This window comes from Macrosteles quadrilineatus, unplaced genomic scaffold (assembly GCF_028750875.1).
Source record: "Macrosteles quadrilineatus isolate MER2022 unplaced genomic scaffold, UCM_ALF_1.0 Scaffold_111__1_contigs__length_342552, whole genome shotgun sequence".
NCBI classification, from domain to species: domain Eukaryota; kingdom Metazoa; phylum Arthropoda; class Insecta; order Hemiptera; family Cicadellidae; genus Macrosteles; species Macrosteles quadrilineatus.
In genome coordinates, this window is record NW_026542704.1 from 126,706 (window position 1) to 142,049 (window position 15,344).

The window sequence follows — 15,344 nt, forward strand, 5'->3', positions numbered from 1 at the left end:
TGGAAAGTATTTACTATTTCTTGTTTTATGTTGTAAAGAAACTCTTCTAAATTTGTGGATGATTCAGGATATGCAGCAAATGTTTTTACCCTACACCTAAATGTGCAGGGTATTTCCTGGAACAATGATCTGGACATTTATCTTCTTTTTCTATAACAAATAAAAACAAAAATATGTTTGAACCTAACACTATATCTGATATGATAGCAAAATCATAACCCAGGTTTGAGCAATAAAACACGTACTTTTGCATATGAGCTTAAACTATACATTATATACATAAACAACAAATAAATGCCTGTTTTATTACTCCCCCACCCCTTATTTTAGATGGGATATGTTACAATGATGATAAAAGATTTAAAAGATTTACAAATTTACAATTGACCCCCCCTTTTTTTTACTCATTTTCTCTTCTGGCCTCTGACTCCTCTTCTTCTATTTTCTTCTTTTCCTCTTCAATCCTTTTGTCTCCGAAGGGTAGGGTGTGTATCCCGTCAGAGCAAAGGAAACGTTTCGGATCGTGACATCGTAGAGCGGTTTTAAATCCTGTAACAGTAGTGATTTGCATTCTACTGCTTGAAATGCGTGTAAAAGGAAGCTTCATTTCAAAATTCCCTCGAGACATTAAACTTTGAAAGTAGTCGTCGAAGGTCACATGTTTTCGCAACATGGATTTTTGTGTCCCCTTAGCCTTCATCCCGTAAACTACTATTTGTCCTGTCTCCAGTATCAATTTCTTCTTGCTATACACTTTAGAGCACAGCCCTACATATTCTACTGGCAAATCTCCAGCAGCTTCGTCCTTTGCCAGGCCCAAACCAAAACGTCTCCCAGCCTGGTACAAAATATGATTCTTAGGGTAGTTGGATGTGTCAAGCCTGGTGAAGATTGGACTATTTTTTAGGTCCTGGTACAAGTCTTGTGTATATATGTGGGCTAGAATACTATCTGTATCACTGTACCCCATTCTAATTTTATTTCCATACATAGGTTTTAAATAGTCATAATAAAACGAATACATTATAGTTTTACTGATGTCTAATATAGCAACACCCATGTATATTGGAGTATTGAATATAATTTTGGGTTTATGCATGACGAAGACTAGGGTGTCCTCTGACACAGCATAAAACTCTTTAAATAGTCTACTTCTTGAGAACTTGTCCACTTGTTGATTGGTCTTCGCAATCTTAATATTGACACGATCATCCAGTTTCATTATAGATCTACCAAATGCGGAATTTGAAAACCCTTTGTAAAAGTCTTCTTCAAATTTGTTTTTAGATTGTTTACGCATCTCTGTATTCAAAAGGATGAATTTCTCACACCATTTTGATTGTTTGAATTTTAGGATCCTGTGTACATGTTTGAGAACAAGACCATGTTTCATAGCCAGCTGTAGACTAGTATGGTGCAGTACATAGTTGGTCTTGTCACGAACAGTGGCCATGAGGCACATATTTCCATCCTCGTTTTCTTCTTGAGTCGGAAGAAAAGGGTAGTCTCCGTGGGCTTCGTGGAGATGTTCAGGGTATTCCATGGTCACTTCTAAAAATGCTCCAAATTCCGAATCCTCGCCAGCTTCTAAGATGTCTTCCAATTCGTCAGTGTCAGCCCATTCAAATCCTCCATAAGGAAGGGGTTGGCACATGGCTGTGGCGTATAGCGAGTTCATATCTATGTTGTATATGTAGGACGATGCCTCCTCCTTATTATATAACTCCCCCATGTAATAATTGTTGGCTTTACAATACTTTAGGGGTGCCGTTACAAATCCACCTCTCATCCCCCTTCTGCAGAAGTCGTGCATCTCTCTGCAAGTTAGCAACTCAAGCCGTACATCAGTAATTTTTAGCATGGCATCAAATGCAAGACCTGGAGCAGTGAAATAATATGCAGGGTCCAAACCATAAGTCGAGTGTACAATCTTCCTAAAATTTTGGAAAACATCTCCAAGTATAACAACATCTGTCCGTAAATATAGCATTGTATATTCTTCAAGGTTAGCAATATTAAAGTGTGACCACACCTTACAGGCATGTTCATACTCTTCTGAACTTAACTCTTCATCTGTCAAGGAGTTGTGGAATGCTTCAATTGGTGGGAGTGATGTCTCACTCAATTTTGACATGTCTGTTAGATAATTATAAGGATAGACACCCTTACTTATTATAAGGTTGAAGTCTTCCTCGCTAGGAAAAAACTCCCTACAAATTTTCTTTTGATCATTCTGTAGGTTATTACATAATTCACTAAGACTGCGAGGCATAAACTTAAAAGAGTCTATGAAACGGAGTTCCATCTTTCCCACAGTCTTAGAAAACGATGTGAATTTATCGTTAGTGTTTGGTACGACTTTCACTTGTCCGAGGTTCGGTATTATGAATGCCGAATCGTACCGCGCTAGGTTAGCCACCACTACTGGAATGTGTTTTTGATCTCTATAAAAAAGATTACAGATCCTGTGACAACATCCACGATATTGGCCAGTCAAATGATTATGATCAATTGATTTTGGGTTGTTAAGTGTAAATTCGCCCTTGCCACAAACATGACAGGTTGTACAGTTATCAAATTGTCGCTGTTGTTCCTCTGTTAATACAGGTATCTGTTTAATCCTATTGCTGTAGAGAATAGATTCAATTTCCTGAACATCGTCCATAAGCATAGACAATATTTTTTTTGGCGCATCCAATCCACAGTATTCTCGAAGAGGTTTAGTATACTGTCCCTCTTCATCCAGTAGTAAGTAAGATGCAGCAAAAGGGCAATGTTTCTGAAGAATGGTAGTGTTACCAGTCGAAACTTGTGGCACATTTAACGCCTCAAAATCTAAATAAGCAATAAATCTAATCATTTTCTGTCTATTATAGTTTTGAAATTTCATATGAGCCTTGTCTCCAACGGGCATTTCGAATTTAGTGGGGTTATCAGGATCGCAAGTAGGTTTGTGCCTATCCAACTGTTGTACAGCAGTCAGTCCAGTTCTATCGTAAAACCGCTGCCCACATCTCCTACAAACACATGCCCGCCGATGTAAATTTCCAAGTCGTAGTCCAACGAGAGCGTCAAAGTCTTTAATGTAGTGGAACGTGCCATTTACATACAATAAGTCTATGTTGTTGTCTAAGTTGTCCTTGGGTGGGTTCCATGGGAGAATTCAACCGGCATGGATAAAGAAAATAGATAAGCTACAATTATTTCTTGCTTCAAACTGTGCAATAAAATCATTGTCCGGTCTCAAAACGGGGAAAGTGATATCGCTCCAGTCATATTCATTTTCAAATTCAAAGGCTTTTGTGGGGTCTGCTTGAGCAAATTTACACAATAAAGCATATTTAAAAGATATGTTTTTGTGTTGAACCGGAGTTAGAATAATATTTGGATTTTTTAGAATGTTGTCACCGGTACAGGTCTCATCCATGTGATCTTCTAATTTAGTCTTTTCAACGAAAAGTATGTCACAATTAGGACAGCAATATTTATTGCCAACTTTATAGTGTGTGTCTTTTAAATGCTCTTTGTAGGATTTAAGTGTAGAGAATGTGGTTTCACACAATTCTTCCGAACATTTATACTGACGTTTAGCCTTTGTGTTGCAAGTTCTAATGTGTCTCAAATATTTGTCATGGCACAGAAATATCTTTTTACAATTGGGACACTTATGACCCTCAGTCTTTACATGGTCGACTTTAAAATGCCGTGTTAAATTTCTCTTGTTAGGATACGTCTTTCCACAGCCTGGGAAGGTACAAGGAAATTTTTTACCCAAATGGCAATCTCTAATGTGTTCATTCAAACGTCGCCTGTCATTATAATGCTTTACAATCCTAAGAGCAAAACAAATGGTACAATAAAACCTGTCTGGGTGGGAGTCTTCAAAGTGGGATTCTAACTCGCCCGGCGTTGAGAAAATGTAATTTGGACAGAGGTCACACTCAATTTGGGATGTACTCGTTGACGCCATCATGTTCCCAATACCTGTGACCAAACAAAAAAAAATACTAATATTTTGATACTAAAATGTATATTTTACTAGGAACTATTAATTTATACACGACTATACAACAGGATACTAAGTATTTAGCAGCGAGAACTCCAATATTTAGAACCGTAAACACGACAGATAGTGGGAGCCCGAGTCAACTTCCTTATACATAACTCTCACTTTTAACAACCAGTTTGTAGCGCAAGGTCAGCAACCTTGGCAGACTCATGCCACAGACATACTAGTGACTGTCATTTAAGAAGGACCACCGTTATTAACTGTTATGTAGCTATACTCTGTTGCGGTGTTAAATAATAAATTAGAGAATTTAAGTTACTTGTGTGTAAATGTATAAAATTTGAAATTTTGCAGAGAATTAAACCATCTTGGTCAGTTATTAATAAATTACTAGGTGTATAAGCCCCTAAAAAAAAGTTCAAAATGTAAAACAACATATTTTAACATTCAAACAAATTAAGAATCAAATTATTTATTTATCAAGATGTACAAATTAATAATGTCTGTACGTCTTAATATCTTTGCTTTAAAAGTATCTCTGTTGTTATCTATTTGTCCTTTATACATCAGATCGTGATGAAACTTTAGGAAAGTGAATTATTACTATACAAAACGAACAGTTTTATTAGCCAAATGGATTAATATTTTTATGATTTTAGGGTTCCATTTGTCAGTTGACAAGTCAATATATAGACAGTTGACCCAAAGCACAATTATAGATAACTGTTATCCCTGGTTTTAATATAGTGTACAATACATTGCAGAGTTAACTGGCTAAAAAGAAAACCAACCGCATCTATTAAATACTGACTTGTAAATATATCACAATACAACTTTATTAATGGCTTCCAATTCCTTATATAGAACATTTTATGTTACTTCTAAATTTCTGTTAAAATTTTAGGAATGCTTCTATATTTCCGGCCATCACTGGATAGAGACCTTTAATTTGAGCCCTCTCCCATTGTTCTACGCCCACAATTTTAACGCAAAGAATCACCATATAGATGTCTCAACAGAATGCAGAAAAAATAAGACTATATAGTGAAAAATAGTAAAAGATTTTAACTTACCTAGCGACAGCAACTACAAAACCACCCAAGTGGGATGCTAGGGCAAAACGTGAGATGTCACATAATCTGAAATATTAACAAAATAAATTAGAATTGACTTAAAGCTTAAAATATAAAACAACATTTTTTTAACATTCAAACAAAATAAGAATCAAATTATTTATTTATCAAGATGTACAAATTAATAATGCCTGTATACCATATCTTTACTTAAAAAAAAAGTATCTCTGTTGTTATCTATTTGTCCTTTATACATCACATCGTGATGAAACTTTAGAAAAGTGAATTAGTACTATACAAAACGAACAGTTTTATTAGCCAAATTAAGTAATATTTTTATGATTTTAGAGTTCCATTTGTCAGTTGTCAAAACCAATATATATAGTAAAGTTGACACAAAGCACAATTATAGATAACCGATATTCCTGGTTTTGATATAGTATATAGCAAATTGCGAACTGTGCATATTAAATACTGACCTGCAAATATAGCATGTTCAACTTTATTAATGGCTTCCAATTCTTTATGGAGAACATTTTATGCTACATCTAAATTTCTGTAAAAATTTTAGGAATCACTCTATTTTCTTCCCTGCTGTCACAGAATAGAGAGCATTTTGAGTCCTCCCCCATTGTTCTACGCCCACAATTTGACATAAAGAATCACCATACATAATTAATATATAGATGTCTCGACAAAATGTAGAAAAAGAGTACATAGTAAAATAATAAAATATATATATACTTACGTAGAAGTGGCAGCTACAGCTACAAAACCATCCAACTGGGATGTTACGGCAAAACGTGAGATGTCACATAGTCTGAAATATTAACAAAATAAATTAGAATTGACTTCTTGAAATATTATCATTTTCTCTAACTAATAAAAAAAAATCTGGGGTAAAAATACACACGAGCAGTAAAAAAAAAGAGAGACCTTTAGAGAAATATATAATCTTGTATGTTAAGCATTGACTTAAAATATAGAATGATCCAGCCATATGGACCTTTTCCCCTTGTCATATCTAGTAGGATTTAAAAGTGATAACTCTACATGTCAGAAGCTCATGTTTATTTTCTATCTCATTTTATTGACGATCAAGTGTATTAACAGCTGTAAATACTACCCTTTGCACTGTGAAACTAATAAAAAAAAAGTCAGAATACTTTTTATCATGAGAGGATGGAGAGTCTCCTTCTGTATTTAAAGTCAATGAAGTAATGTTTAACATACAATTATCTGGGAATAAAATAGAAATTAAATGTAAAGAGCATTGTCAATGTAAAATTAAATGTAATGAAATAAAAATGGTTTATTTATGTGGGCTAAGTTAAGGCCACAACCTCTGGATAAAAATCTTCCATAATGCCAATTATGGAATATTTATATATTTATATAATTAGTATATTAATAATATACTGTGTAATATTATTCTGCAATCTATTTACAACATTGAATGCGAAACAAATATCATTAAATTTGTAAAACATAGAATACTAACACCTCTCACACACACACGCATTTACATACACTCGCAAACACTCACACACCTGATAATTTAGAATCGGCATAAAAAGGAACAATACACTCATTACATCTTAAGAAGTAGTTCTGAGTTCATTGGAGAGCATCAGCAAAATTTACAGTCACATCAGTCACATCATTGATCACAGAGTTACATCTAGTGATGTGTAAAGGTAAAAAGAAAAAAAAATCTGTAACTTCTGCAGTGAGTAGATTGATGCAAACACCTTTTACTTATGTTCACTAATACATCTCCCGAGTAAGTGTCCTAGATGATATATATGTAAGTTTTTACGTATAACAGACTAATACTTAGTTCTTTTTAAGATGAGAATTTATATGCATAAAAATAATACTAAAATTAATACACACCTTAAAAGATTATTAGAAGAAGGGGGAAATAATCCTGACGGCTGGCATAGTAGTCTCGTTTTAAGACTCCACACACACAACCTTAAAATACAAATATTAAGGATTAATACATAATCTAGTCTAAAAAAGAATAAAACTTTACATGTAGACAGCTTTTAAAAGGGGTCTTGGTTATAGAAGCTAAGAAAATATAGTGAATGTATACGATTTCTACTGCATTTTAATAAAGAACTTCTGGGCCCACACACTAGTCATGTTTTAAGACTCATCTAAATAACAAATACAAATAACAAGTGTCGAGTTTATAGTGTCTTAAATTTTTTTTATTTTTATTTACCATAGTAAAGTAAAGCTGTCACATTTATTGTTACTGAGTTCACTATGTCAAAGTCAATTGAGTTTCGTAAACATGAATGGTAAATTATAATTGGTCTTGTTTCCATGTTTATCAGCCCAAGTAACAATTTTCTCGATGTTTTCATTGATTTTTAAATCGCTGTCATAGATATATTATGATATATATATACGTTTTTAAGTATAACAGACTGATACTTAGTTCTTTTCAAGATGAGAATTTATATGCATTTATTTATACTCCTAAATTATATGTGAATACACACCTTAAAAGATTATTAGAAGAATGAAGAAATTATCCTGACGGCTGGCATAGTAGTCTCTAAGACCCCACCACAAACAAGCTTAAAAATACAAATATTATAGATTAATACTTAATCTAGTCTAAAAAGAATAAAACTTTACATGTGTAATATTTTAAAAGAGGTCTTGTCTATAGAAGCTAAGAAAATATAGTGGATGTATACAATTTCTGCCGCATTTCAATTAATACCCTAAAATCCTGTTTCTGAGTATTGTTTGAAGACACATCTAACTAACAAAACACATTAAATCGAACTAAAATATGCTAATCAATCACTAGTAACATAAAATGATATCCTACTGTAATCTAAAACAAAGGCCGACCAAAGAAGATCATATAGTCCACGCATCCAAACTTTTGCCGTTAGAGTATTATATTGTCTGTGCTTTTGCTTTCTAGCGCGTCAAGGTCAACTACTCAACAAGCTTACAGTTATATCAAGACTCCGGTTACTGAACCATCTTTCTACTACTCGCTCCTAATTTACATCTGACATTGTCGGCTAACAACATAGCACATAAGTACCAAGTAAATATTGCCATTATTCATAAAGATATTTAAATTCGCTAGAAGAAAAAATCCAACACACAGCTACCGGTATCCAAAACAAAATTAAGAAGTGTTTAGTTCTGATAAAATCGTGAAAGTTGTCTTTAGTTTTTAAAGGAAAGGAAATAAATATAGAAAATACTTCTTACCTTAGTATGTAAAGACTCAAGACGAATACTGGCTGGCGAAATGGAGGCTTGATGTTTTATACTGTACAAGTGTGGAGAGGGGCGAAACCGTTATGACTGCAACCCGGATTCGCAAAAGTGTGCTATGACTCACATTCGGTTAATCCGCGGGATAAAAAGATCCTTGATGGGAAGAGGGTCAAACCATTAGACCACAACCCAGATTTACAAAAGTGTGTTAACTACAACCGAGATTCAGATAGGTAATCCACAAAGCATAGGCAGGATAAAAATTGTAAACATATAATTAAATAAGAACAAATTTACATTTACTATGATATATGCAGAAACCAAATGTAATAACTCACAAGGCAATAACATACAATATGGTTGGAATAACATAAAAAGAGAATGACAATATTAAACAACTCATATGTCTAATATATATATATATAGATAAGATAGAAATATATTATATCAACTGGAAAGGAGAATGGTAGATGTAATAGCAATTAGACATGTGGTGGGGAGTTGACGACGCACCTCAAAAAACGATACCGACAAACTATACTGACAATATTAAACAACTCATACAACTAATATATAGATAAGATAGAAATATAATATATCAACTAGAAAGAAGAATGGTAGATGTACTAGCAATTATGCATGGGCGGGGAGTTGGCCCAAAAATGTCGACCCCCAAAAAACGGCGGCGACAAACTATACTACTTACAACCTTGTACACACTTGTACAACCTTGTACACAATTGTAAAACCTTGTACACACTTGTACAACCTTGTACAAACCTGTACACCCTTGTACACACTTGTACAAGCTTGTACACGATTGTACACTCTTGTACACACTTGTGCAACCTTGTACACACTTGTGCAACCTTGTACACACTTGTACAACCTTGTAAACACTTGTACAACCTTGTACACACTTGTTCAAGCTTGTACACACTTGTACAACCTTGTACAAACCTGTACACTCTTGTACACACTTGTACACCCTTGTACAAACTTGTGCACCCTTGTACACTATTGTACACCCTTGTACACATTTGTACAACCTTGTACAAACTTGTACACACTTGTACAAACTTGTATACACTTGTACAACCTTGTACACACTTGTACATCCTTGTACACACTTGTACAACCTTGTACACACTTGTACAACCTTGTACACAATTGTAAAACATTGTACACACTTAAACAACCTTGTACAAACTTGTACACACTTGTATAAACTTTTACATCCTTGTACACATTTGTACACCCTTGTACACACTTGTACAAACTTGTACATTCTTTTGTACACCCTTGTAAACACTTGTACAACCTTGTACAAACCTGTACACCCTTGTACACACTTGTACAAGCTTGTACACACTTGTACAAGCTTGTACACACTTGTACACCCTTGTACAAACTTGTGCACCCTTGTACACTTTTGTACACCCTTGTATACATTGGTACAACCTTGTACACACTTGTACAACCTTGTACACAATTGTAAAACCTTGTACACACTTGTACAACCTTGTACAAACCTGTACACCCTTGTACACACTTGTACAAGCTTGTACACGATTGTACACTCTTGTACACACTTGTGCAACCTTGTACACACTTGTGCAACCTTGTACACACTTGTACAACCTTGTAAACACTTGTACAACCTTGTACACACTTGTTCAAGCTTGTACACACTTGTACAACCTTGTACAAACCTGTACACCCTTGTACACACTTGTACACCCTTGTACAAACTTGTGCACCCTTGTACACTTTTGTACACCCTTGTACACATTTTTACAACCTTGTACAAACTTGTACACACTTGTACAAACTTGTACACACTTGTACAAACTTGTACACACTTGTACAACCTTGTACACACTTGTACAACCTTGTACACACTTGTACATCCTTGTACACACTTGTACAACCTTGTACACAATTGTAAAACATTGTACACACTTAAACAACCTTGTACAAACTTGTACACACTTGTATAAACTTTTACATCCTTGTACACATTTGTACACCCTTGTACACACTTGTACAAACTTGTACATTCTTTTGTACACCCTTGTAAACACTTGTACAACCTTGTACAAACCTGTACACCCTTGTACACACTTGTACAAACGTGTACACACTTGAACAACCATTTACACACTTGTACAACCTTGTACACACTTGTACAAGCTTGTACACACTTGTACAACCTTGTACACACTTGTACAAGCTTGTACACACTTGTACAACCTTGTACACACTTGTACAACCTTGTACACACTTGTACAACCTTGTACACAATTGTAAAACCTTGTACACACTTGTACAACCTTGTACAAACCTGTACACCCTTGTACACACTTGTACAAGCTTGTACACGATTGTACACTCTTGTACACACTTGTGCAACCTTGTACACACTTGTGCAACCTTGTACACACTTGTACAACCTTGTAAACACTTGTACAACCTTGTACACACTTGTTCAAGCTTGTACACACTTGTACAACCTTGTACAAACCTGTACACCCTTGTACACACTTGTACACCCTTGTACAAACTTGTGCACCCTTGTACACTTTTGTACACCCTTGTACACATTTGTACAACCTTGTACAAAACTTGTACACACTTGTACAAACTTGTACACACTTGTACAACCTTGTACACACTTGTACATCCTTGTACACACTTGTACAACCTTGTACACACTTGTACAACCTTGTACACAATTGTAAAACATTGTACACACTTAAACAACCTTGTACAAACTTGTACACACTTGTATAAACTTTTACATCCTTGTACACATTTGTACACCCTTGTACACACTTGTACAACCTTGTACAAACCTGTAAACCCTTGTACACACTTGTACAAGCTTGTACACGATTGTACAAGCTTGTACACGATTGTACACCCTTGTACACACTTGTGAACCCTTGTACACACTTGTACAACCTTGTACACACTTGTACAACCTTAGACACACTTGTACAACCTTGTACACACTTGTACAACCTTGTACACACTTGTACAACCTTGTACACACTTTACAACCTTGTACACACTTGTACAACCTTGTACACACTTGTACAACCTTGTACAACCTACTACAAACTTGTACACACTTGTACAACCTTGTACACAATTGTAAAACCTTGTACACACTTGTACAACCTTGTACAAACCTGTACACCCTTGTACACACTTGTACAAGCTTGTACACGATTGTACACTCTTGTACACACTTGTGCAACCTTGTACACACTTGTGCAACCTTGTACACACTTGTACAACCTTGTAAACACTTGTACAACCTTGTACACACTTGTTCAAGCTTGTACACACTTGTACAACCTTGTACAAACCTGTACACCCTTGTACACACTTGTACACCCTTGTACAAACTTGTGCACCCTTGTACACTTTTGTACACCCTTGTACACATTTTTACAACCTTGTACAAACTTGTACACACTTGTACAAACTTGTACACACTTGTACAAACTTGTACACACTTGTACAACCTTGTACACACTTGTACAACCTTGTACACACTTGTACATCCTTGTACACACTTGTACAACCTTGTACACAATTGTAAAACATTGTACACACTTAAACAACCTTGTACAAACTTGTACACACTTGTATAAACTTTTACATCCTTGTACACATTTGTACACCCTTGTACACACTTGTACAACCTTGTACAAACCTGTAAACCCTTGTACACACTTGTACAAGCTTGTACACGATTGTACAAGCTTGTACACGATTGTACACCCTTGTACACACTTGTGAACCCTTGTACACACTTGTACACCCTTGTTCAAACTTGTGCACCCTTGTACACTTTTGTACACCCTTGTATACATTTGTACAACCTTGTACAAACTTGTACACAATTGTACAAACTTGTACACACTTGTACAAACTTGTACAACCTTGTACACACTTGTACAACCTTGTACACACTTGTACAAGCTTGTACACACTTGTACAACCTTGTACACACTTGTACAACCTTTTACACAATTGTAAAACCTTGTACACACTTGTACATTCTTGTACAAACTTGTACTTACTTGTACAACCTTGTACAAACTTGTACACACTTGTACAAACTTTTACATCCTTGTACACATTTGTACACCCTTGTACACACTTGTACAACCTTGTACAAACCTGTACACCCTTGTACACGATTGTACAAGCTTGTACAAGATTGTACACCCTTGTACACACTTGTGCACCCTTGTACACACTTGTACACCCTTGTACACACTTGTACAACCTTTTACAAACTTGTACACACTTGTACAAACTTGTACATTCTTGTGCATACTTGTACACCCTTGTAAACACTTGTACAAGCTTGTACACACTTGTACAAGCTTGTACACACTTGTACACCCTTGTTCAAACTTGTGCACCCTTGTACACACTTGTACACCCTTGTACACACTTGTACAACCTTTTACAAACTTGTACACACTTGTACAAACTTGTACATTCTTGTACATACTTGTACACCCTTGTAAACACTTGTACAACCTTGTACAAACCTGTACACCCTTGTACACACTTGTACAAGCTTGTACACACTTGTACACCCTTGTACAAACTTGTGCACCCTTGTACACTTTTGTACACCCTTGTATACATTTGTACAACCTTGTACAAACTTGTGCACACTTGTACAAACTTGTACACACTTGTACAAACTTGTACACCCTTGTACACACTTGTACAACCTTGTACACACTTGTACAACCTTGTACACAATTGTACAACATTGTACAACCTTGTACACACTTGTACAACCTTGTACACACTTGTACAACCTTGTACACACTTGTACAACCTTGTACACACTTGTACACCTTTGTACACACTTGTTCAACCTTGTACACACTTGTACAACCTTGTACACACTTGTTTGTACACACTTGTTTGACAAGGTTGTCCTTGTACACACTTGTACAACCTTGTACACACTTGTACACACTTGTACAAACTTGTACATTCTTGTACATACTTGTACTCCCTTGTAAACACTTGTACAACCTTGTACAAACCTGTACAACCTTGTACACACTTGTACAACCTTGTACACAATTGTAAAACATTGTACACACTTGTACAACCTTGTACAAACTTGTACACACTTGTACAAACTTTTACATCCTTGTACACATTTGTACACCCTTGTACACACTTGTACAACCTTGTACAAACCTGTAAACCCTTGTACACACTTGTGCACCCTTGTACACACTTGTACAACCTTGTACACACTTGTACAACCTTGTACACACTTGTACAACCTTGTACACACTTGTACAACCTTGTACACACTTGTACAACCTTGTACACACTTGTACAACCTTGTACACACTTGTACAACCTTGTACACAATTGTACACGTTTGTACAACCTTGTACAAACTTGTACACACTTGTACAACCTTGTACAAACTTGTACACACTTGTACAACCTTGTACAAACTTGTGCACCCTTGTACACTTTTGTACACCCTTGTGTACATTTGTACAACCTTGTACAAACTTGTACACACTTGTACAAACTTGTACACACTTGTACAAAGTTGTACACCCTTGTACACACTTGTACAACCTTGTACACACTTGTACAACCTTGTACACAATTGTAAAACCTTGTACAACCATGTACACACTTGTACAACTTTGTACACACTTGTACAACCTTGTACACACTTGTACACCTTTGTACACACTTGTACAACCTTGTACACTATGGTACAACCTTGTACACACTTGTACAACCTTGTACACACTTGTACAACCTTTTACAAACTTGTACACACTTGTACAAACTTGTCCATTCTTTTGTACACCCTTGTAAACACTTGTACAACCTTGTACAAACCTGTACACCCTTGTACACACTTGTACAAGCTTGTACACACTTGTACAAGCTTGTACACACTTGTACACCCTTGTACAAACTTGTGCACCCTTGTACACTTTTGTACACCCTTGTATACATTTGTACAACCTTGTACAAACTTGTACACACTTGTACAAACTTGTACAAACTTGTACAAACTTGTACACCCTTGTACACATTGTACAACCTTGTACACACTTGTACAACCTTGTACACAATTGTACAACCTTGTACAACCATGTACACACTTGTACAACCTTGTACACACTTGTACAACCTTGTACACACTTGTACACCTTTGTACACACTTATACAACCTTGTACACACTTGTACAACCTTGTACACACTTGTACAACCTTGTACACACTTGTACAACCTTGTACACACTTGTACAACCTTGTACACACTTGTACAACCTTGTAAAAACTTGTACAAGCTTGTACACGATTGTACACCCTTGTACACACTTGTGCACCCTTGTACACACTTGTACAACCTTGTACACACTTGTACAACCATGTACACACTTGTACAACCTTGTACACACTTGTACAACCTTGTACACACTTGTACAACCTTGTACACACTTGTACAACCTTGTACACACTTGTACAACCTTGTACACACTTGTACAACCTTGTACACACTTGTACAACCTTGTACACACTTGTACAAGCTTGTACACACTTGTACAACCTTGTACACACTTGTGCACCCTTGTACAAACTTGTACTTACTTGTACAACCTTGTACAAACTTGTACACACTTGTACAAACTTTTACATTCTTGTACACATTTGTACACCCTTGTACACACTTGTACAACCTTGTACAAACCTGTACACCCTTGAACACACTTGTACAAGCTTGTACACGATTGTACACCCTTGTACACACTTGTACAACCTTGTACACAATTGTAAAACCTTGTACACACTTGTACAACCTTGTACAAACCTGTACACCCTTGTACACACTTGTACAAGCTTGTACACGATTGTACACTCTTGTACACACTTGTGCAACCTTGTACACACTTGTGCAACCTTGTACACACTTG

General features: G+C 35.8%; 1 protein-coding gene across 1 annotated transcript; it reads right to left on the minus strand.

Annotated features, from left to right (window-relative positions):
- Positions 1–400: 400 nt before the first annotated feature.
- LOC128982105 (uncharacterized) lies at positions 401–2,134 on the minus strand. The gene has a single exon (XM_054401154.1). The coding sequence runs from the start codon at positions 2,132–2,134 to the stop codon at positions 401–403; it is 1,734 nt and encodes a 577-aa protein (XP_054257129.1).
- Between the last annotated feature and the right edge of the window lie 13,210 nt (positions 2,135–15,344).

Excerpts from the sequence above, each read along its gene's own strand:
- LOC128982105 (XM_054401154.1), bottom strand. The coding sequence starts at position 2,134 with ATGTCAAAATTGAGTGAGACATCACTCCCACCAATTGAAGCATTCCAC.